The following is a 25,358-nucleotide window of genomic DNA, read 5'->3' as shown; positions in this document are numbered from 1 at the left end:
AGGCTCTGCTTATCAGCTGATCCGTCTTGTTTGCTCCGCCAGCTAACTTCACAAAACTGCTTGGAGGAAAATATTATCAAACACGTATATGATGCTAGTATGTCGTCGTATGTCTAATAAACAGCACTTTATCTCACAAAAGCCCTAGGAAGTAGGTATTATTTTTCCCTGTTTTCAGAGATGAGACAGAACGGGTGCATGTTGCCAAAACCCCGTAAACCTGGGAGCCGCATTTCGGGTCAGTGATGGACATTTTTCGGTCGCCCCCAAGCTCCCTCTTCCCATTCCCAAATGCACCGTCCAATCGGTGGACGCCTGCGCCCTCGTGGGGACTTGGCGGATGCGGATCTGAGGCTCCTCTGCACACCTGCGCCGCTGCGCCAGGTGCGATGGGTCCGCAGAGCTGGGCCCTTCCGCCACCTGTGCACGGCCGGACGGGAACAGAAACAGCGTCTGGAAGACGTGACGGTGATCTTACAGCACCTTTATGGCGATTCTCCCTCCCCTACTTTCACCCATTCTATGCTATAAAATTATTCTAAGGATCAATAAAGCCCACAGAAGGGATGTAGAAACGTCCCTTTGAGAGTCGAGGACCGGGTCTCAGCGGGAGGAGAGGAGGCGCGGCCAGCCCGGGCGGAATGCGCATGCGTCAGTCCGCGCGGCCGAGGGGGCGGGGCAAGGGCCAAAGACGCCCCGCCTCCGTCTCCGCCGGCCCCCGCGCCCGAAGGAGGTCGGGATTCCGTCACTTCCGCCCCGGCGGCTGTCTGCGTCCGGGTCAGCTGCTGTCGCTGCGGCTGTAGCCAGGGCACTGGGCCCGGGTCTCCGCTGCAGTCCGAGGGGAGCGGGCTCCTCTCGGCGCTCCCTCCTGCGCCCTGGCCGTCAGCCCCACGTCGCCGGCCTGGAGGGGCGAGGAAGACGAGGGGGCCAAGGCTTCCTCCGGGGTGAGTGCGGCCCGGGAAGGCTGGGCACGGCGGGGCTGGGCTGAGAGCAGGCCTGCGGCGGACGTCTGAGGGGTGCGTGCCCCCCGGACAGCCCGAGAGGGGAGGCGCGGAGGGCTGCGGATGGAGGGGGCCGCCGGGGAGCTTGCCCGGGACGCGCTTCCCGGATCCCCGCCCAGCTTAGGCCCCCGCCCTTGGCTCGGCTCCTGTTTGCCTTAGCTAGGCTTACCCGCCACCCGGCCACCCCTTTTCCGTTTGTGCTGTTGTGTTCGGGGCGGGACTTGCCCCCCCTCCCCCGCTGGGCCCCCCTGCACACCCCCTGGTCTGGGTGCGGTGACCGGGCCGCTTCGGTCGCGTATTTAAGACCAGCGTCAGTCCCGGTGCAGAACAAAGAAACTCGGACGTCTGCTGTGCCCAGTACCCTCGGGGAATAGACGCGGAAGCGGCCCTTGGTAATGAGGGCTTTAGAGGGCCTTCCTACGTATAAAAGCCCAGTTCCTGCGTGGATTCAGACATCAGCTTTTGCTTAATGGTTTGCGTTTCCTGGGCGTCTCTCATGCAGCTGGAAATCTCCTAGATCAACTCCAGTTAAATCAGGAATCTGTTCGGATCTGTTAACGTTGCTTTGAAACTTCCCTCGTCTGCCAGTTGGCGGGAGCCCTCGGAGAGCACAGCTTTTGCCCAGTTCCTCCTGGTTGACATAGTGCCTGCCTTAGAGTTTAGTTGAGTGAAGTGTGTGATTGCACTTTACAGTTGCCTTTTTTTTTTCCCCCTCCTCCTCACCTTTTTAAATTAGGATCTCTATTTATCTTAGTGCCTAGTTACGTTTTCAGCGAAACATATTCCTTCTCTAAAATTTTATAAGAATTTCTGCAACTTGTAAATGGATAACTTCAGTTACCCCGTTTAGTTAGCTTGTATACTATCATCTTGATGATCTTTGGACACCTTTTACTTAGTTCTCGTCATTTTACATTTCTTCTAGACTATTCTTATTTTCATAATCTCCTCTATTGCCGCCTCACATTGTTGGGCTAATACAGGAAGTATGACAGGTCCACTTCTGCAAACATGGATCTTGAGCTAGGTGGTCATTAGTCAGTGCTGTTGTAGTCTTTAAGCATTAGAGGACCTTTGAAGTTAAATGTAACCAAGTCTGGCATTACGGGCTTATGCTGTATAAAGTTGCCAGTGAACTGGAGACAGTGTGCTGTATTAGAAACAGGCTGCATTTAATCTGGAACCCAAAATGTGGGGTCATTTGCCTCATATGTAAACTAAAACGGGGATAAATAACACCCGTATTTCGTACCTCACAAAAGTTGTTGATTGGAACATACCAGATGATGAATGTACAAGTGGTTAGTAAATGCCAAAAGGAAAGTGGTTCTTTTCTTTGCCTTTGGAGTAACGCCAGTAGGAGCTGTGATGGAGGAAGGCATCTAAAAAAAGGAAGGCCAGACAGAGCTGGCAGAGGGAGAAGCAGGCTCCCTGCGGGGAGCCTGATGCAGGACTCGATCCTGGGACTCTGGGATCACACCCTGAGCCCAAGGCTAATGCTCAACCACTGAGCTACCCAGGCGCCCCTGTAATACAGTATTATTAACTATAATCAACACGACACGCTATACATTACATCCTTAGGATTTATTTTATAACTGGAAGTTTGACCCCCTTCACCCATTCCTCCAACCCCTCTTCCATCTGGCATCCACCAGTCTGTTCTTTACATCTTTGAACTTGGTGTGTGTGTGTGTGTGTGTGTGTGTGTGTGTGTTTTAAGATTCCACAAGTAAGTGAGACCTTATAGTATTTGTCTTTCTCTAACTTACTTTACATAGCATAATGCCCCCAAGGTCTATCCACGTTGTCCCAACTGGCAAGATTTCATTCTTTTTATGGTTGAATAATATTCCATTGTATATGGATACCACAGTTTTTTTTTTAAGATTTTATTTATTTATTCATGAGAGACACAGAGAGAGAGAGAGAGAGAGGCAGAGAAACAGGCAGAGGGAGAAGCAGGCTCCATGCAGGAGCCCGATGTGGGACTCGATCCCGGGTCTCCAGGATCAGGCCCTGGGCTGAAGGTGGTGCTAAACCACTGAACCACCTGGGCTGCCCTGTATACCACAATTTTTTAATCTATTCATTTATCGGTGGAAACAGGTCGCCTCCATATCTTGGCGATTGTAAATAATGCTGCTATGAACATGGGGCTGCATATACCTTATTGAGATAATGATTTTGTTTCCTTCAGATAAATACCCAAAATTGCTGGATCAAATGGTAGTTCCTTTTAATTTTTCGGGGAACCTCCATACTGTTTTCCATAGTGGCTTTACCAATTTACATGCCTATCAACAGTGCACAGGGACTCCTTTTTCTGCACATCCTTGCCAACACTTGCTATTTCTTGTCTATTCAAGAACGGCCATTCTGACAGGTGTAAGGTGACATCTCACTGTCATTTCGGTCTTAGAAACTTGTATGACCCTGCTTTCAAGGAAGCAGTGACAAGCGTATAAGATTTTTCTGGAGGTGTTTTGGTGATCTTTGTAAACATAAATATAGACTGGCCTAAAGTATTTTCCAGTAACACTACCAGTGCTGCCAGCCTCCTAGGGAAAAGTGAACACAAATACTTAGAATGAAGCCCTTCTGTTTAAATGCAGAAGTAAAAGACTTGCCTGGACATTTCCTTCTGCCAACTATAATTGATTTCAGCATAGATGGTAGTTACTAGCACCTATTCTAGCAGCACTGTTAAACTACATAATAGTAAAGTGGCATGTAAGATTATAATTTATAATTCAGACAGTTGTAAATGTGATTTTAATATTTAATTTTTGCTTATATTGCTGAGTTTATAGGGAAATCCCCTTCTTTATCTTGGTTGAATTTACTGCCACACCTCCCTTCCAGAAGTTGTCTCAGGAGGTAATCCATTCTCCTTGATTTTTAACCTCACTGATGTCAGCCGGTGTTTTGAATTTATCTGTATGCCTTCTGCTGGTAACTGGCATAAGCAATCATGTGCTCCCGGTACCACCAGTATGTTGAGAAATCTAGTTATTCTTGTTGCATTTGGTTATTTTAACAAATGGCATCTTAAAGTGTAATTTCCTCCATTCTAATTTACCAAATCTATGAACAAAAAATGGGAAACAGCCACAGTTAACTTGTGAGTCAGCGGTGTCCTGATTTCCTTCAAAGTGGTTGTGCTTATATTGCTCCTTTCTTGTTTGTTTCCTGTTCTTACAGCTGCTGATGATTAAGTGCTTCCAAGAACAATACTCTCTCAGTTGTTTGAACTTTTTGTCTACCTAGTGTACTTTTCTCTCTACAATTTATGGTGAAATAGGCAAGATTGAGTCTGTCTGCTGTCTCCTGCTGGTTCTGTTTAGCTTAAATAATTATCCCCAAACTAAATATCCATGTCCATGTGCTGTATTAACATGACATGCTTCAATATGATTTTGAAATAAAAATTGAATGAATTGGCTGAAACACTTGAGTTATTTTCAAGTGATAAACTTCTTCAAGTAGTAGAGCTAAAAGACATCATTTGTCTTATAGAATTTCACAAGTTACATATTTCTCTTAGAAATAAGGAATAAGGGCAGCCCCGGTGGCGCAGTGGTTTAGCACCACCTGCAGCCCAGGGTGTGATCCTGGAGACCCGGGTTGGAGTCCCATATCAGGTTCCCTGCATGGAGCCTGCTTCTCCCTCTGCCTGTGTCTCTGCCTCTCTCTCTCTCTCTCTCTCTCTCTCTCTCTATGAATAAATAAAGTCTTTAAAACAAAAAAGAAATAAGGAATAATTTTACCAACAGAAATTGATAATTGCATGTATGTGGGTTGCCCTAAATATTTTCATTACACTTTTTGAGAGTAAAACAACAGGAGGCCTATTAATGTAGTTTAATAAGAAAAATAAGCCTAAGAGGTAGAGCAAAACAATGGCTTGCTATCCAGTGTCGTACCTTATAATAGTCTTACTTGTAACTAACATTTACAGGCTTATGTGCCATGCACTGTGCTAGGTGTTGGGAATATAGTGATAGCAACTTTCAGTCTCTGCTTTTATTTATGCGATATTAAATATTTTTCTAAGTATGTGGGATATTTGAAAAAGGCAACAAGAACATCCTGATATCAAAAAAAAAAAAAAAAAAAAAGAACATCCTGATATTTTTCCAACACATACAAAAAGGTAAAACAAAATAATGGAAACTTTTTCTGATTATTGAATTTCGGAAGTATATTCGCTTTTAAGTGATTACACAAGACTTCAGAAAAAAATTGAGTACAGTGAATTAAAAACTTCTGAAAGAGATAGTTTTAAACCTTTAGTGATAGTGTTTCAGTCTCACTTGAGAATTAATTTCTAAGTTAATAGGCATTAAGTATTTGGGCTTTATGGCCATAATCTTTTGGTCTTTTATACTAGTTCTGTGTTCTAAATAGAAGAGATTGGTAAGATAGGTATCCTTTTTTTATTTTCTTCTTTACAGAGAAAGTTACCATCAGAGAACAATCTATAAAGTGATCATTGAAGACCTGTGTTAAGATGTAGTCTGTGTATGTATTAGAAACAGAATGTGGTAAAGAACTCAAGATTGCTATATTTTAGGTGTGTTTTCCATTAATTTCTCAACATTGCCTGGGTCAGTGTTTTCCCAGAGAAGTAAAAATGACTTACATATGCAAATACTGAGTTTTCCAAACAAATATGTTGGTGAAGAAAAGAGCGTTTGCCATTTTTTTCTGTGCTTCACAGTGGGTCCTTGAAAATTTAAAACTTTTAAGAATGTGTGAAACCCTTCCCTGAGCATAAGAATTCAAACTGAGAAGAGAGCCTCCCAGATATAGTTTACCGTGTGAAATCTAACACTTTAGAAGATTGCCAGTGTGATTTTGTTGTTGTGCTAGAACATAATACTTTTTTGTACAGCTTTGTACATCTTTTGAGTGTTGTAATGACAGCAAATAAAGCAGCTATAAACCACGACCACATCTTTAATTTTTTAATTTTTTTAATTTTTATTTTTTTATTCCAGTATAATTAACAGTGTTATACTAGTTATATTAGTTTCAGGTGTACAATATAATGATTCAGCAATTCTGTAGGTTACTCAGTGCTCATGATGATAAGTATACTCTTAATCCTCTTCACCTCTTTCACTCACTTCCCACTCACCTCCCCACCAGTTCTATATACTTGTCTTGTTTTTTTGTTTTGTCTTTTTATTTTGTTCATTTGTTTCTTAAATGCCACATATGAGTGAAATCATACGATATTTGTCATTCTCTGACTGACTTTTTTCACTTAGCATTATATCCTCGATCCACCCATATTGTTGCAAATGGCAAAATTTCCCTTCTTTATGGCTGCGTAATACACTAGTGTGTGGAGATATCGTGTCTTTGTTTTAGAAAACTAATTGAAGTGAATGGGTGTCACCATTTGTTTTATTTGAAAGTTTTTTAAAGTTAATATACATGATTTTAAAAGTCAAATAGTTTAGGATTTACTATGAAAAGCATCAGTCATTCTCACCATCTCCCCCTCTTTCTTTTTCCACTGGGGCCAACCACTTTTTGCTTAGTTTTTAATACTTGTAGTGATACTTTCTATCTCTTAAGAAATACATATTTATTGCTTTTTTAAAACAATAACTTTAGGGACACCTTGAGCATCTGCCTTTGGCTCAGGGCATGATCCTGTTCCCAGGATGGAGTCCCACATCGGGCTCCCCACGGGGAGCTTGCTTCTCCATCTGTCTATTTCTCTGCCTCTCTCTGTGTGTCTCTCATGAATAAATAAATAAAATCTTTAAAAATTAAAAAAGAAAACCAATAACTATAGTCATCTAGTGACTTGCTCTAATGCAGTTGAACTAAATATTAGCTTATTATCTTATCCCCTAAAGAAAGTATCACAGTTTTTGTTGCACTCATTAACCAGTTGATCTTTATGACTTCTTAAATAATCTTAAACCTCTAGTTCTTATTCCATCAACCAAACCAATCCCTGCATTCTTCACTTTGTAAAGTGAGGATGTAGGCACCCACACCCTTCATTGGACAGACTAAAACTAAAACTGAATGGCCTAGGTTAGCACATATAGTTGCAGGAGTAGAAATATTCACTAAGTTCAGTGTCTGAAAACTTACGCTGAACTACATGAAAAAAGTTTAGTATAGATTCGTCATATTCATTTACTGGATAGTTACTGAGTAGCCTTCCTTACCTGGCTCTGGAATTATGGTGTTGAAGCTACACAAATGGAAGTATAGAAAACAGCACACATGTTAATTATACTTCAATTTAAAAATGTTAATTATACCTCAGCTTTAAAAAGATACAGGATACATACCATTTGGCTTTACTGAATCATGGATGTAAATGTGATTTATTAGTGTTCAGTTTCTAGGATCAACTTCTATCCAGAGGACAGAAAATTTAATTATGGGTCTAGAATAGAGAATATATTTACTTTTATTCTTTGTACCGCTCACCACCGTCCCCCCCCCCGCCAGTTGTTTTTACGTAATTCACAAAATTTAATAAAATTTAAATCACAACCTACGACACACATGCATATATGTAACTGAAAACATATTTTCACTGCGTAATACCCTTACAACAAATAGTACTTACTTCACTAGTGTGTGTGTGTGTGTGTGTGTGTGTGTATATATATATATACTCTGAGTTTCATTCTTTATCTTTTTTTTTTTTTTTAATGGTAGTTGCAGCTCAATAAATTGATTTCATAACCAGGGTGGAAGTGTGAACTAAGGTTTAACTCTGTTGTACCTTTTCAGCAGATAAAAAGTAACATGGTAAATACATTGTTATAAATTTTTCTCTTTTCACAGAACATTGGCTCTCTGGATTATCAAGAGTTTGTAGTTGATATTGAATCTAAACTGAGGATGGAAGGTGTGGAACTTAAAGAAGAATGGCAAGATGAAGATTTTCCAATGTGAGCAGTACTTTCAAATGAAGACAAATTTAAAACAAAACTTCAAAATGTCTTTATTGAGATACCACTTATTAAATGAGTATTAAACTTCTTACAGAAACCCAGTATCAAAAGGTGTTCATTTGATGCTAGAAAATGAAAATTCCAACAGTTAGAGGAATTATCTTATACCTTATCTTTCACTAAATATGTATGTGATGTTTCATAATCTTTTATTTTTGTTTCAACATTTAAATTTCAGAATGTTGACTGTTACAAAAAATGCTTAAATATGGTATTTCTTAAGCTGGAGTCTGAGGGGTTCCTGGAAGAAGGGAGTCTTTGGATGTAAGGATTATTAAATTTTGTGCTTCCATTTTAAGGAAAAACTTATTAAATAAAAAGGATTTTTTAGATCATCTGGCCAGCTACTTTGGTTTGCATTTGTATTTACAATTGTATTGGTGCCAGCTGGGTTAAGAGAAAAAGGGCAAAGGCAGACCTTATATTTAAATGGTGCTTCCATACCATCTTGGTCAGAAGACCATCCCAGTGCATAAGAAGGTGAAGGTCCATTAACAGAATATGGACGGCTGGTGGGAGTACTAAGTCATTGCATAGCACATGGTGATAATAGTAGTAATATAGAAATGCTGAGCTCAAAAGAATTGTAGCCATCATTATCACACTCCCATGTAAGGGACAGTTTACCACACATTGTATTATATATCACATTAAACTCGTGCATTTGAGTTCTATGCTTTTTAGGTTGTTTATAATTTTTAGATTTGTCTTGTAGTTGTATTTAACAGCAGTTACATAAGGAATTTATATCTACTTTTATGTGCTACTTATGTAAATATGTAAATCATCTCTGATAGTCTGAAATTTTTTCTTTAAAAGTCATTTGTAAATTACTGAAGCTTTAGAAACTATTTTATTCAGTTTTCCACATAATTGGTTCTCTAAGATATTTTTAATAGCTCTTTGAACTTCAAAATTTTTTTTAATTTGTGAATTAAAAATTATGTCTGTATCTTCTAGACCTTTACCAGAGGATGATGGTATGGAAGCAGATATTTTAGCTGTAACTGGACCAGAGAGCCAGCCTGGTAAGAACTTGGCACTTTGGTTTCAATGAAATGGTAGACTTTGTGCTATTTTTGAACACATTAATTTGTCAAGGAAAAAAAAAGAATACTTTTTGTTCTATTATACAGAGCCAAAGGAGAAGTTGAATGTTTTAAGAAAGCATTTTTTAATGCTTTGGAAATTTAACTTTCCAAAAGCATACCCTTAGGTTTTGGAAATTTCTATCATAAAAGGTTGAGAGGAGATCATTTTTAGCAGTAAAAACTCACTATAATGTCTGCCTCTGTTACTTAAAAAGATATATCCTTGCTGGGATATGTCGTCTTGCCATGATATAGAAGCAATAATGATCAAAATCCAAGGTTTGTAAATTAATACTTTGGGATTGTGTTTGCTTAATGTTACTTTTCTTAAGAATGAAATGGTTAGAATTTTTCCCTTATTTGGGGAGCCTGGGTGGCTCAGTCAGTTAAGCTTCTAACTCTTGATTTCAGCTCAGGTCATGATCCCAAGATCATGAGATCGAACCTTGTGCTGGGTTCTGCACTGGGCATGGAGCCTGCCTATAATTCTCCCTCTTCTTCTGCACCTTTCCCCACTCACATGCTTACACTCTTACTCTTTCTAAAAAATATATAAACATTTTTTTAAAGATTTTATTTATTTATTTGAGAGAGAGACAGCGTGAGAGAAAGAGCACAAGCCAGGGGGAGAGGGAGAAGCAGAAGCAGATTCTTCACTGAGCAGAGAGCCCGACATGGGGCTCGCTTCCAGGACTCTGAGATCATGAGCAGAGGCTTAACCAACTGAGCCACCCTAAAAAATAAATACTTAAAAACGTTTTTTTTCTCTTACTCAAGTTGAGCATGTAAACATTTCTTCTAATCTATTGTTCACTTTTTTTTTTTAACCCATTCCATACTCGCTAGAAGTTAATGGAAATAAAGTCAGAAAGAAACTCATGGCTCCAGACATTAGCCTGACCCTGGATCCTAGCGATGGCTCTGTGCTGTCAGATGATTTGGATGAAAGTGGGGAGATTGACTTAGATGGCTTAGACACACCATCGGAGAACAGTAATGAATTTGAGTGGGAAGGTAAATTGTTTTTATCTGACCTGCATTAATAAATGTTTGTGTCTGTATACATATGTGTTTTTTTGAATAGTGGTCTCCTATTAGGATAATTGAAAATTTAAAAGTTGATCATGAAGCTAAAATCAATGGTTAAGGGATTGTGTTGAAACATGAAGTTACTCATTTTAAAGTTCCTACTATATTATTGTTACTAAGATAGGAAATTCTGCTAGCACTCAATATTCTCATGACTTTCAAAACTATTTTTAGTAGATGACACAAGTGGCTTTATTTTCTTTCCTAATTGCCCAGTGTTGTAAAGTTACTTTTTTTCATGTTGCTTCTAAAATACTCCTAGTAACTATGGCATGTTCTTTTATTCCATCAGTCAGCTAAGAAAAAAGCTTTGAAGAGACATGTACTATAGGGAATATGCTAAAAAGTAGTTAAGGGTTTACAGAGAGAGCTCTGAAGGGTGATTTTTTTAAACTAGGTTTACCTGGTAGTGCTGTACCATGTAAGCAGCCAGCATGATTCATGTATCCTCTTGGTCCCCAGACTTTACATTCCTTCTCATCAGTTAGTTTGAATTCAAAAGAATTGACATGTGTTTTGCTTTGATGGTTTCTTTAGTTAGATAATTGCTGGGTACAGTGTCTTTGTATAGTTGTTTGTATATTCCATCTTTAAAATGATTTTTATTTCAAAACAGTGTTTAGCACTATGTGTCTTATCTGCAGTAAAGAGTAAGATCCTTGGTATGCTGTATCTTTGTTCCTTTTTTCTTCCTGTTTTACTGGTTCAGTAAGCACTCCAGTAATAAGCAATATTTTAAAAAGATACTGAAATAGTTTTCTGCCTATGTGTTTTGTCTCTTCTTTCTTTAATGCTGCTGTAGTCATTTCCTGGAAGGATATTTTCCGTTAACAGCTTTATCTTGGAAACAAAACAACTAACATGCCGTAGGTTCCCCCTTTCCCCATCTTTTGGTAAGGACTATAATACTAAAATTTCAAAAATCATTACTTCATTTAAAATCCACTAAAATGCAATCTTGAAATATAAATTACACCTAATCATTGGTGCTTCTGCTTTGGCTAATGTCAATTTAAAATAGAGTTTTGCATGTACACTTCAGAGCATTCTCAGTAAATTTCTGCTCAATAAAACTGATCAATGATAAATAATCACCAACTGGTTAACCACTTTCTATCTGATATTATAGTGTTTGGGGAATAATTTACATGCTTAGTAACAAACAATTAGCTCTCAATTGCTTTAAATAACCTGTAGTGGTAACTACCAAGAACAATGTTGTAAATAGAATCTGGAATGGCATTATAAGACTGATGTACTAAGATTTTAATGGCTTATGAATTATCTTTTTTGAGCTCATGAATATACATTGCACTGTGATTAGGTACTTTCTGAATTAGGCAATACAAAAAAAGTTAACCACGATTTCCAAAAATGTAAAATGGCCTCATATCAATAACAAGCTTTTTTCTCTATTATAGAAGAAATACTTAAAATTCCAAAGAAGGTATAATGAAAAATTCTCTGAACAATCTAATTAGATAGTAAAGTGGTTAACATGTTAATTTGATTTTTATTGTATAAAAATTTGTGATTCAAAAACTTTTTATTTTGACAGATGATCTTCCAAAACCCAAAACTACTGAAATTATTAGGAAAGGCTCAATTACTGAATACACAGCAGCAGAGGAAAAAGAAGATGGACGACGCTGGCGTATGTTCAGAATTGGAGAACAGGACCACAGGGTTGATATGAAGGCAATTGAACCCTATAAAAAAGTTATCAGCCATGGAGGTAAGAGCTATCAAAATTGTCCTTATTTTTTAGTGCTGTATCAGAAATGTAAATGCATAAAGAAACTCTCCCTTGAGTTAAGAAAAATATGTAATAAACATTTATCATTCATTTTATTTTTTTAATTTTTATCATTCATTTTAGAAACAACAGATTTGAAGTAAAAGGATAAAAACAAATTTAAAAATCATTAGTACAATAACACAGTATATTCAAAAGAGTATATAGTGAAAACTATCTTTCGCCCTATCTCTAGACATCTCCCCCTTCAACACTGGGACTTTCTCCCCTTTTTATCCATGCATTCTCCTCTGTATTTCTGTAGTCTTTATTCATCTAAAAGCAAATCACTTGAATATTTGCAGTTACATTATTCCGCCTAATTTAATCCTATTCAGATGAAGAAAACAGGTTAATCTGGATCAGGAAGTCCACCGATTTGCATTAATTCAGCTAGTTCTTAAGAAGCAAATTGTAAGGGCTGCCTCATGGTTTAAACCTAGTGTCTTTCAGAAATAGTGCTTTGTTTGGATTAGTGGGAAATAATTAGGACCATTTTATCCTATTGAATTATCACAGTGTTTTCTAAGAAGTTGAGAAAGGTATTAAAGATGCTAATGTTCTTGAAATGTTTAAACCTTTTCAGTGCACGTTTATAAACAATAGAAATGAAAGTTAAAACAATCTGTTACTGGATACAGCTTATTATCTAGAGATTATAATAAACATACACATTTTAACACTTTTTCTTCAGTTAAATAGAGATATGATCTTAGTTTTTAATACTCTACAAGTAATCTGCAAAATAGTAGACATTGTTGAGTGTAAAACTATTTTTTAAAAAGCACCCACTTTGGGACTCCTGGGTGGCTCAGCAGTTGAGCAGCTGCTTTTGGCTTAGGGCGTGATCCTGGGATCTGGGGTCGAGTCCTACATCAGGCTCCCTTCATGGAGCCTGCTTCTTCTCCTTCTGCCTGTGTCTCTGCTTCTCTCTGTGTCTCTCATGAATAAATAAATAAATAAAATCTTTTAAAAAATAAATAAAAATAAAAACCACCCACTTAAACCATTACTTGCATAAGATTCTTTTATTGCAGACCTTTTTGTATTAGGCTTGCCTGGATTACATCACTTCATTTGTCTATTTGCTAAAAATAAGGCTGCCTTTCTGATTGTGCCACTTTAAGTGGCTTTCTGGTTTTTATGCCCACTGTTTCCTCTTCAGGGGTTAAAGATCTTTATAAAACTATATGAGGTTAAAAAAGAAACCATGCTTTTTTGATCAAAAAATTTGTGGATCATGAACCACTGTAGTCTATCAACTGTACAGATTTCCTCTGAAAAAGTAAAATCATGCTGGTGATTTTAAATTTCTTTTTCAGGATATTATGGGGATGGATTAAATGCCATTGTTGTGTTTGCTGTCTGTTTTATGCCTGAAAGTGGTCAACCTAACTATAGATACCTGATGGACAATCTCTTTAAGTAAGTATATCTTCACAAAAAAATTTGGACGGAATTCTGGTTAATTAATCTCCAATTTAAGGAAGTGAATTTAACTGGGAAAAGATTATAATTACCCCCATTCTGCTTCTTTTAGTCCTTATTCTTTGGCATTATGAAACTATTCATTTTCCAACTCAACAGAAAAATTGTCAGTTTAAAACTGGAAGGAATATTTTAGTTTATCTGTTCCAACTTCTTTTTTTTTTATTTATGATAGTCACACAGAGAGAGAGAGGCAGAGACAGGCAGAGGGAGAAGCAGGCTCCATGCACTGGGAGCCCGACGTGGGATTCGATCCCGGGTCTCCAGGATCACGCCCTGGGCCAAAGGCAGGCGCTAAACCGCTGCGCCACCCAGGGATCCCTGTTCCAACTTCTTTATGTTACATTTGAGGACACATTAAGTGTAAAGAAATTACTTTTATCACCAAATCATATGGCTAAACTGTATTTACTCCCAAAAAGCCAAATGTAACTGAACTGATTTAGTTCTATTCCCACGGAGTCATTCTATTTCTTAAGTTAGTGGTGTTTTTAAAAATCTTACTGAGGAAAAGTTCAAACCTAAATAAAGGTAAAGAGAAGTATATTGAATTTTTGTGTATGAATCATCTCCCATAATTAATCAGTTTATACTTCATTCTCAGAAGTGCATGTTCTTCCCATTGTAATTTTGAAGCAAGTCCCAGAAATCATGTCGTTTCCATCTATAAACTTTTAAATATGTATTTCTAAAAAAATTACTCTTTTTTATATATAATCATAGTACTAACTAAGGCAGTTCTGAAGTTTTAGTTGGCTTTGCTGTCATTAAAGGGGAAGAAAGGGCATTATATAATTTGGATAATTTTGTTTGGTTTTGCAAAGCAATATTTAAGGATTAAACTTATTTGTTTCTACAGGTATGTTATTGGCACTTTGGAGCTGTTAGTAGCAGAAAACTACATGATAGTTTATTTAAATGGTGCTACAACTCGAAGAAAAATGCCCAGCCTGGGATGGCTGAGGAAATGCTATCAGCAAATTGATAGAAGGTATTGTAAATACACATTGAGAACTAGTCTGAATAATTTTTATAATAGCTTTATTAAATTTTATTTCCAGTTGGCACTTAAAGACACCATAATTGTATTTGTTAATTTCATATTTCTGTTTTTTCAATTCAGTATTTTAGAATATCATGAAGGAAATTAGTTTTGATCTGTTTTATAAAGAATAATTCCTGGGATGCAGTGGGTGGCTCAGCTCAGGGCCTGATCCTGGATTCCCAGGATCGAGTCCCACATCAGGCTTCCTGCATGGAGCTTGCTTCTCCCTCTGCCTGTGTCTCTGCTTCTCTTTCTGTATCTCTCATGAATAAATAAAGTCTTTTTAAAAAAGTAATAATTCCTTAAAACAAACCTATAGAATAGTTCTTTATTTCTCCTATTTATACCACGTTTTTCCTATAATTTACATTTTGGGAGAGGGTGGAAAACATTTCCTGTTTTAATACATTCTGTTTTGCCTAACTCATAGTGCTTAGCATATTTTATGGTTTTTAAGATGCTTAGCTTTTTAATCTTACTTTGGAATGAGCTCCAGGGGAGTATATTCTCCTGGGAATTAGTCATCCTTACTGATGGAAGGAACTTTGAATCTCCAATTGGTTTGATTTGATTATAGCTAATTTGAACTTATTTAATGAACTCCGACTCATTAGTAGTTTTCTCTAAATACCTAGACATGGCATGGGCTAGTTCTTATGATTTAAAACAAAAAAAAACACCTAATGACCACTTTATTTGTGGAGTATGCATGATAAAACAGCAGTGTTTATTTGGTCTTTTTAACCATCCAGGGTAATCCTTTAATTTTTATTCAGAATTTTAGACTCCCTAAGAATGTGTTAGATCTGATTTACATTTCCTGTTCCTGTGGTGATCTGGACTCCCAGCTTTCTGCCTGCACAGTGCTTTTTGTGGTGATTGAAGAAATGAATACCAGTTCCGTTCTTGTCCTGAAGAATGAAAACAGCTTACTTCTGTATTCAGTATTGACAGAATCCTAAAAACAAGTGAATGTATCTAGGAGACATTTAACAACAGGCTGTACCGTGGACAAAAATTTAACCAGATGAAATAAAGTTCATCTCGTAGCAGTAGGAGAGACCATCAGAATTGAAAAGTGTATTTTCTCATCTTTAGGCATATCACATCTAAATGAACTTTAGGATGAGGGGGTTTTGTGTAAAGTTGCGCATACTTAGTAATGCCTTACCTTTTCTTCTAGCATTAGACTTTATAGAGCTTTTAAATTTTTATTTCTTTTTCTTTTTTTTTTAACTCCAGGTTACGGAAAAACCTAAAATCACTAATCATTGTACATCCCTCATGGTTTATCAGAACACTTCTAGCTGTTACAAGACCCTTTATTAGGTAATTTTTTGAGAGCACTTTAAAAAAGAAAACCATAAACAAAAACACAAAGTCCTTATATGAATTTCTTGTCACTTTTGTTGATCAGAATATTGAGGTAATTATTTTTATTTTCTTCCATAGCTCAAAATTCAGCCAAAAAATTAGATACGTCTTTAATTTGGCAGAACTAGCGGAACTTGTCCCCATGGAATATGTTGGCATACCAGAATGCATAAAACAGTATGTTTTGTTTTATTTCTTTAATTGTATTGGATCTTTATATTTTGATGTGCAAGAGGTAAATATTTTTCAATATTCATTTTCACTTCCTATATGATAAATATTTTGTAACTGCTCTTGTTTTTATAAACTAAGGAAAAGGGAAAGAAAGAATTGTTTTCTAGCACCTTCCCCATAAGTCACCATTTTCTTCAGTGTATCAACTGAAGAAGCAGGAAGGATTATTTCTGGTTGTGATTAATTTTTATTTTTAAAGACTATTTACAGTCTAAGGTGATTTCCTGGTTGGTCATTAGTAAAGAACATTCTCCAAACTTAAACATGCTGCTCTCCAAATTTGAATAAACCCATCCTAGCATTGAATAATCCCATTACTGAAGAAATACAATATTATTTATATCAGCCTAACTTTGGTTCATTCCTTTGGAATTTGGTAGAAGGCTATTAACATAAATCCTTCGGTATCACACTGCTGTGATGTAGAAAAAGTTTTTTGGTCTACTAATTTAAGGTTTAGTCTGTTTAATGTGTCAAAGCCAGATTTCTTTGGTCAGTTTTCACTTTCTACATAGTGTGCTAAATATTTTTGGTTTTGCCTGCAGACTTCTATGAGCTTATTGTCGGTGCTTTTTTTTTTTTTTTTTTTTTTTTTTCAAATTTTGTTCATCTTTATAACATGTATATTTACTGAAATAACTCTTCCCTACCAAGGTATGAAGAAGAAAAGTTAAAAAAGAAACAAAAAAGGTATATGCACACCTTGACTGGGTTGCATCTAGACTAGTCCATTTGCATTGCACAAACTAACTCTTCCTTATTGGTTGGTTAGCTTGTAGACAAAGATAATAGCATTTGTAAATATAAACATACCCCAGAATCCAAATACAGAGTGAATCCAAAGTTCCTGATGCTGAATATGGCTTGGATTCACCCTGTTCTAATACCATTTTAATGCCAATTAGGAATTAAAAGCCATAACCTCTCCTCACTTCTTCATGTTATATATACTGATGACAAAACCAGAGCATTTTTGCTAAGAATGTTATTTGGAAACCCAATTCCCTCTAAGGCTGTATCTGTTTCACCATATTGTTTAAATGTCTATCTAGTGCTTTTGATAAATACATATGTACTTTTTTAAAGAATTGGTGTATTTCCCTGGGGTTTATGATTATATTTGCAATGCACATATTCTTTGGCTAACCAACATTGATTTCCCTATGTGCTTAAATGGCCTGCTAACCAGTCAAATTCTACATATGATAAAATACCTAAAATTCAACATACCATTAAATAGTTAAACACTCTGCTTTCCATCTTTGATTTTGAATACTGCTTTGAGCATAACAAACTATTAGCTATTAATATCTCGGCTTAGAAGATGAAAGGCAAGGTATAAAATAGTTACCATTTTATATAGTAATTTAGAACTGTAGGATTTGGAGTTGACTTGTTAATGGATTTTTTTTTTTTAATAATGACAAATTAGCAAAACAGCTTTAAAACAGCCTCTCTTAAGAGTTAAGGTGAAAGATTTGTTATGTAGTTATTAACACTAGCTATTCTAAGGAAGTAATTATAAGGAACTGAAACATTCTTTGAACACATTTTGACTCTGTTGATGAGCAAGAATTCAGCTGACCATGTGATGGAATCATAGCTTTACATTTTTTATGACACTTAGTGTAACAAACACTTTAACATAGAGATGTGGACAGTAATTTTAGATACTGTTAATTTTTTTTTCCTTTCTAGGTACTAGTGTATACTTGCCAAAGAGATAACTGAAATCAAAAATACAGTCTGTAATTGTATATTGAAGCCAGCTGCTTCATGGATTTCAAAATGAATTGCCTTTGTTGATAAAATCTGCTGTATTTGTGCCTTTTTTACGAAGTTCTTAGTATTTAATTACCTGGAATTTAGGTATCAGAAAACAGTGGAACAATACTTTTTATTTAAATATATTGCTCAATACCTACCAATACTGTTATATCTTTATTTTTTCCCCCTTTTTTTTTACTTTTGTTTAACCTTAATAGAATCATTACGTATATGTTTCAGGTACTTCTTAATTTTTGCACAGTTTTTTGTCTTAAAAAAATAAATCCTTGTCAGCTTGAAAATGGTAACAGTCAAGTTTTAAAAATAAAGGAACACGTTTTTAAAAATTTAACAGAGGCTATATGTGGAGGAGTGTACTTAAGGTGAAATCTCTATGATGAGTACTTAATAAGGAGGCTTCAAAACTGAGCGTGGAAGTATAGTAGTTCTAAATGTTGTAGATATTTCTTTCAAACAGCTCAGTGCAAGTGTAGCAAGAGATCGCAATTGTTAAAATGTTTGTTTAAAAATAGTAGTTTAAAAATAAAGCAACTGTGAAATTAGTTCATAAATTTATTTCAGATGTCGAAAAGACTAGATGTACATTGCATGTCTTATCAAGACTATATACCTTTCAAACTTCTGGTACCAGCATAAAAAATGTTTTTAGATGTTATTAATCTGGCTTTACCACAGACCAAGACTTTTAGGCCTCATTTACTAAATGTTCAGGTGATCCTAGTAATGGGTGGTGGTGATCATAGTAATGGAAACAAGTATGAAAAGTATCTTCGTATATTATACCAAATTGTTTTAAACTCCCCTCTATCAGTAATTCAAACAAGTACAAATATAGTAGTAATAGACTGTTGTACATTATCTTTAAAATGTTGTTTGTAATTGTGTTGTAATTAACATAATTCTTCTCATCCCCACTTGCCTAAATTTTGATGTGATCTCTATACAACCCACTACTAATCCAGTCTGATTTTTAACCACTTCTAGATATTTCCAATTATTAAATTTGATGGCTTCTTACTATCAACATAAGTGAAAGGCATTTATATTCTAAGTATACCAATAAATTTTGGAGAATAACTATGGTTTCTATAAATAGGCATTTTTATCACTGAATTTAAAAACATTGATCAATTGGTGGCATTAGTGGCATTTTAATATTTCAGTTAAGAAAATCATTTTTGAGGGAGATGTTTTTCCTGCCACTCTCATCACTTAGATCTATGCCCCACCCATGCTGCAGTGCAAGATTTTAATTACCTGTTGTAATTTGAACTTTTAATAAAGTTAATTTGGGTATTTGTAAAATATTTTATAGCCTTTAGGCAAACCAAGGGTCACATTTCTTGCCAGTGTCCTCTTGTCTTTAAAAATTATCTTTCCTGGTTGGGGAAATGTTTGGTAACCTTTTTACTATGTCTGCTTCTTTGCAAAGCTTTGTTTTTAACAGAATAATATTCTATGCTAAAAGTAGTCACAATTATCAGAAAATTGTCTAGTTCCTGGTAGTCTTATTATCTATATCCTTTTTCATTAAACAGAGTTGATCAAGAGCTTAATGGAAAACAAGATGAACCGAAAAGTGAACAGTAAGTTTGGCGTCTAGTCCAAACAAGACTGAAGAATGTGCTGATGAAGCAGTGCTCTTTTTTGCATTTATAATGCATTTATTGGCCCTGATCTTTATGTAACCTGTTACAAAATTGACTTGACTCTTCCTTAATGGACTTTTGTATAAGGGACTGTTCACTGCTGTATTGGTTTGCAAATCTCTTGAATTTAGCTCTTTTCTAGCTAATTATATTGTAATCATTTATATTTTATATTGCTAAATAGCAGAGAACCACACTTTATATAAAGCAGTTTTTGCATTTGTTTGTTGAATGATGCATCATCTTCTGTAAAATATTTATATGCCTAAATGGTAAAGGAAAGAGATAATATATATTTTTATGTTTCTGAGCAATATTTTTTAATGTATACCTGTCTTGTGGAAGAATATGCAGGTAAATAAGACCATGATTTGTAAAGTGCATGTTCGAAGTTTTGTTTTTGTAAATGGTTAGATACATTTCCTGGGTGACTTAGAAAACAGAGTTGCTCATAAAGTGAGGGACAGTTAAACTGGTTCTCATGAATACCCAAAGGTCATGTACATAATCTAAGTAGATTAATACTATCCTAAGCCTTTTTTCTCATTTAATAGTGTTTCTTAATTCAGAAGGGCAAATACAAATGTATTGCACACTTTTTCCTTTTTAAACTTTCAAGACAAGTCAAAAAGCCATTTTTAGAACTAGAGAATTTAAGAGGCTAAGAAGTGGGGTTTGTATATATATATGTATATATGGGACATTTTATCGTCTGGCCAAAAGTCAGAACTTTATAAACTTTTAGGTCTGTTCTGTTCACTAATGTGAAATAAGCTGTGTCCAGGGTATCACTCCCCAGAGTTTGTGAGTGCAGTGTAGTATTCAGAGAATGTGATGAGTTATTCACTGTCACTATTTTTCTGTAGAAAATAGGGGCTGCTTTTTCAACTGCTCTCAATGTGGGCACTTTACCAAAATACTTGTGTTTCTCAGTTACTTAAACTTGATAGTAGGTAGTTGTTTGACCTAATCAGATGTGTGTGTATTCACATTTTCTGTTGAATCATTTTGACAGTACTGTAAGTTATTTTGTAAGTCTTAGCGCATCATTATGCTAACATCATTATGCTGTCTTGGACGACATTTAATACAAGCATATAAAGTTTTTGTTTAATTCATTAAGTACCTTGACTTATATTGAAGTACATTGTACTGAGGTGCCCAATTAGAACTTAATTACCCACACAATCATCCTGAAACAACAGATTGATCTGTCATGTTTTGTGACTCATACACACGTGAAGAAATTAGTTTTCCTACAAATGTGAGGGTACTATCACACCCCAGCCCTTCCTATAAGATAATTTACAAAAGAATGTCCTAGGCTAGAAAATTGAAGCAGATGAGAGCTAAGCTTTTAGGATTTATTCTGTCCCAGACTGAACACACATGTGGCGTTTACCATTGCCATTTTTCATATAAAGCTTCTATTAAAAAAGAGAATTTTCCTTTACTTTTTGTCCTCTTCAGTTATAAACTTGGCATGTTAACCTAAGTCCAGTTATGGGAGCTGGAGGATTCCCAGAATGAGATGTTCCTCAGCAGCCTTCTGACTTTCACATGGATCCTAGCAGCCATAGGCAGATTCTAAATTAATGTCATTATAGCAAATAAAGCCAAAACTATTACTGCTTGCTCATTCCTTAAAAACAGTTTGTGTTGAAAAAGCAAACTAATAACAACAATTTAGGTATTCCTTCTGAATTTACCATATGAGAATTATGAATAAAGAATCATTGAACTTAATTGTTATTAGAGTCTATATCTATAGACTTCTTTAAGTAGTCTTTATCCTGTTCAAAATTTGCTGAGCTTTTTTACATAGGTAGTTTTCCTCCACATAAAGTGCACAGTTCTTCAGGTTCAACAGTTTATTGTGTTTATTCACTTTTGCTTTTGCAAGCATTGTTCCTAACTATAGATACAACTTTTTGCAAAAGTGGTGCATTTTCCTAAATATTTTTTTTAAGTACAAATAGCCTTTAATCTATTAGAACATTAAAATTCAGAAGGAACAGTGTTAACGCCTGGGATATAACAAAAGGAATGTGCTGTGAATCGTTCGATTAAAAAGACACCTGCTCTAACCTACACCTTAATGGAATCTTATAGGGACATGCCCTGTGATAAATGTTTCATTACTATAAGGCTTAAAATCATAACTGGTAGGTTAGAGGAAAAGCGCACTTAATGAAGTTTGTTATTTATAATGTGTTACTATGTGACATTTCCCCATATCATTCAATTTTAATTTTCGATTGCTGATTGAAGTGAAAGTACGTAAAATTGTATTATTTTTATCTTTCTGTTGGGATCATGGATCTAACTTAACTGGTTTAATTTGATTTTTGTCACTATAGTTTGTTATACTTGGGCTGTGAGTGCCTGTTTTTAATCAAATTTTCTCTATATAAAGTAATTTGCTTGTGTCCTGCTGGTTATATTCCTAAGAAGCATCAAGGAAAATGCTATATTGGCCTTACACTTGAAGCTTAATAGCCATTAACTGGGGTGAGGGGGTGAGAAGGATAGGATTTTAAGGAGGGCCTAGGGGGTAGTTTGAAAGGAAGATAACAAAGCAAGGATATAGGAGAAAGAGCTTTAAAGGGATAAAGAGTAGCTCTAACTTCAGATGTCACTGAATGTGTCCCTGTTAAGGGAAGTGTACTGTGTATGGCAGCTCTGTACACCATGTAACAGGCTTTCTGTATCCAACTGGAAAACCTGCAGGCTTCACACAATATGAGTTACGACTGGAGTGAAGGGGGCAAAGGCTGAGAATATATTTAGATAATGAGAATTTATATTTTCCCCTGCTTTGTCTCTTCATAGAAGCAAGCTTGAACAGAAAGAGTCAACAATTACAGTGCTCAGATTAAAGTTTAAGACTAGGTTATTTTTCATATTTTATGGTTGGTAAACATTAACGTAGTTTTCCAAAATGGACAGCACAATTTAATAACTGCACGGGATACTGAAATTTGCTGATTAACAGGTATATATCAGTGGCTAGAATTTCCTCAGCTGCGATTTCAGGATTTAAAAAGGTAAGGGATCTGCTTCTTCATAAGATACTTGTAGATGACTGTAGCATTACTCTTTGGCTGTTTTTATGTGAGTGCTCAGGGAATTTGGAAGTGTTTGATTTAGTGCAGAAGGGGCTTTTTTAGATTTCTTCAATTGAGAGGTAAATTAGTATTAGGATATTACTGGATTGAATAGGCCAGTTTCCTGATATCAGTAAAGGTGTATATAAGGTGACAGTAGCTTCATCCTTTTTTCCGTGTTATATGTGGAAAATTACTAACATTGCTCCATCAGAAGGAAGAAGATAGGCTGAAAATAGAGATTTGCTAATCCATTGCATCTTGTTTTGCTTATTTTTTCTCATCCTATTTAGATATTTGAGAAATGGGTAACCTCAAAAGGAAGGAATAGAGGAGTTTCTGTGCATATTAGTTAGACCAACTATTCTTTTAGAGTTTATCCTTGTCACAGGGAACAGGAATTTGTGATTTGAGTTGCTGGGGGAAAGCGTGAAGAAGTTAGACTTGCCTGAGAAGGTCAGCTAGTAAGGGAAGTGGGAGATTATCTACTCAGTGTTCTAAATGTACAGAAGAATTATCTAGGGAGCCCTTCACTCATCTCTTCCCCATCCCAGAATTGTGAATGAATTAGATCAGTGGTGAGTCCCAGTGATGTAACTTTCCTTTAAAGGTCTAAATGGTATTTGAAAACAAGTAATGTGTTGAGCATGAGAAGCGACACTAAAATTTGAACATAGCTGTTACTTTCTTGCAACTATGTATGATAAAGATCTACTCACTTATGTTTTGAGAATTACTTTTAAGAATACTTTGAAAAGGTCACATGAAGCACTTAAACATCCAATAAAAATCAAGGGTTTAATTAAGCTTTCAGATTGATAAGTATCCTGAGCTGTTAGCTTCATATAGCTGATTCTATCTCGCAAGACATTCTACAAGAGTTTAAAATATTTACATTTTGAAATCTTTCTGTTTTCACAATCACTATGGCTAAGGAGGAACTTGGAAAATAATACTAATTAGCTATTCCACTGTACTTCTTGTATGCGAACTTTCTAAAGTTATACCCCTTAAACTGTTTATTTACATAAACCTCGCTAAGTAAATATTGGAGGTGTTCAGAACACTATTCACATAGAACACAATTCAGAGTATGTTAGACACCTACACACTTTGATACAGATTTCAAAAATTCAAATATTTATCTTAATGTAAGTTCACATGCTGCCATTTAGACACAGTGTGCTGTGACCATTTCACTACTATTCAGTTGATGTTGCCTAGCTTGGTGCTTTCATTTTACAGTGTGAGAAATTCAGTTCTGATGACGTGTGCAAGATGTTGATATGGTCCCTGTAAGAAATAATAGGGTTGGTCTTGATTTACTAAGGAGATGTGATCTTTTATTTTCCTTTGACTTGTTAGGAATACAGTGTCCTGATTTGTTGCACATCATATTTTTGCAACGTTAATGAACTTAAATAAATTAATTGGAAAGTTTGTTTTTGACTCATTACATTTTTTTGTCTCCCATTATGCGACTAAGTTTTTACAGTGAATTATCTCATAAGCCTTTCAAATAGCTTTCGACCATTTTCTGTAGTCTGGGTGCTACTCCCTATTTGTCAAGGAAGTGAGGTGTCCATCCTGCTTGAGTTTTAAACATTACCTTAACTATCACACTTTGTACTCCATAGTTTAGAATCATTTTCGTAGTGGGGAATCCAACAGTAAAATCAGTTCAATAAGTGGCTGAAAACATGGCATAAATGAGACTGTTTAGCTTACAGATCTGCTCGGGAGATTCCACTTAGGAACACTTGATTATGTCTTTACTCCGTAATCACTGTTCAGCTGTTTAATGGCAAACGGCTGTCCACATATTGCTGCCTTTTATCCACATTTAGGATGCCATTTGGATTTTTGTAAACTCAATGTATATCGAAATGTTTATCTTCCATTAGGTACAAATTTTAAATACGGATTTTTCCCACATTAAAATTCTTAAGGAATCACAAGAGCTTGCTAGGCTAAGTGAATATCAGCCCTGTTTTGAGTGGTAAAGAAATCCTGCTCTAATCTTCGCAATTTGTCTTCAATTTAGTATTGCAGGGTCTTCAACAGTACTACCCCGAACGCACTTCAGGCCTGCGATGTGGCTGCCCTGGCATCCCTAATCGCGTACCTAACAGTGGATAAGAGGAGTCTCTCTAAACCACAATTCCCTGACGACGATTTAGTAAACCTGGTGAATCACCCGGAAAGGACGGCAGCCCCGCCCCGCCCCGCCCCGCCCCTCGCCGCGCCCGCCCCTCGCCGCGCCCGCCCCTCGCCGCGCCCGCCCCTCGCCGCGCCCGCCCCTCGCCGCGCCCGCCTTTCCTTCCCGGGCCAGCCGGAGGGCCGTGTGCGAGCAGCGGCGGGCGCGGCGCGGCGGGGCGGGGCGCGGCGGGGCGGGGCCTCGGGCCCACCCGCGGGCGGTCACTTCCAGGTTCGGCGAGCACTTCCGGGTCGCCGGCGCAGCTCTGCGGCTCCCGCGGCTGCCGAAGAGGCGGTCGGGAAGTGGCTGCTTCCTGCTGGGCCGCTGGCCGCTCCGCTTCGGTCCGCTCCGCGGCGGGAAGCGCCTTCCCCACAGGTACTGGCTGAGCCGGGCCCGCGCTCCGTGCCGCCCCGCGGGGGCGGGGGCCGGGGGCCGGGGGGTGGGCCCGTCGGCGACCTCGCTGCCGGGAGAGCCCCGCGGCGGGTCCCCGCGAGTGGCAGGT

At 37.0% G+C, this 25,358-nt stretch overlaps 1 protein-coding gene across 14 annotated transcripts in view; it reads left to right on the top strand.

Annotated features, from left to right (window-relative positions):
* Window positions 1-733: 733 nt before the first annotated feature.
* BNIP2 (BCL2 interacting protein 2) overlaps window positions 734-25,358 on the top strand; it is a 37,182-nt gene continuing 12,557 nt past the window's right edge. Inside the window, exons 1-12 of one of the 14 annotated variants that reach the window (XM_035708674.2) lie at window positions 737-944; window positions 7,830-7,936; window positions 8,960-9,027; window positions 9,937-10,104; window positions 11,738-11,914; window positions 13,297-13,399; window positions 14,322-14,453; window positions 15,750-15,836; window positions 15,960-16,058; window positions 16,770-16,805; window positions 19,442-19,489; window positions 24,704-24,873. In XM_035708674.2, coding sequence (XP_035564567.1) covers window positions 7,887-7,936; window positions 8,960-9,027; window positions 9,937-10,104; window positions 11,738-11,914; window positions 13,297-13,399; window positions 14,322-14,453; window positions 15,750-15,836; window positions 15,960-16,058; window positions 16,770-16,805; window positions 19,442-19,489; window positions 24,704-24,776 — 1,041 coding nt within the window. In that variant the 5' untranslated portion in view covers window positions 737-944; window positions 7,830-7,886 and the 3' untranslated portion in view covers window positions 24,777-24,873. Of the gene's footprint in view, window positions 945-7,828; window positions 7,937-8,959; window positions 9,028-9,936; window positions 10,105-10,981; window positions 11,073-11,737; window positions 11,915-13,296; window positions 13,400-14,321; window positions 14,454-15,749; window positions 15,837-15,959; window positions 16,059-16,769; window positions 16,806-19,441; window positions 19,494-24,703; window positions 24,881-25,358 lie in introns of those variants that run through there. The other 13 variants (XM_049104059.1, XM_049104055.1, XM_049104054.1 and 10 more) reach the window with 13 other exon arrangements.

This window comes from Canis lupus, chromosome 30 (assembly GCF_003254725.2).
Source record: "Canis lupus dingo isolate Sandy chromosome 30, ASM325472v2, whole genome shotgun sequence".
Classification (NCBI taxonomy): Eukaryota; Metazoa; Chordata; class Mammalia; order Carnivora; family Canidae; genus Canis; species Canis lupus.
This window is presented reverse-complemented; position numbering and strand designations above follow the sequence as displayed.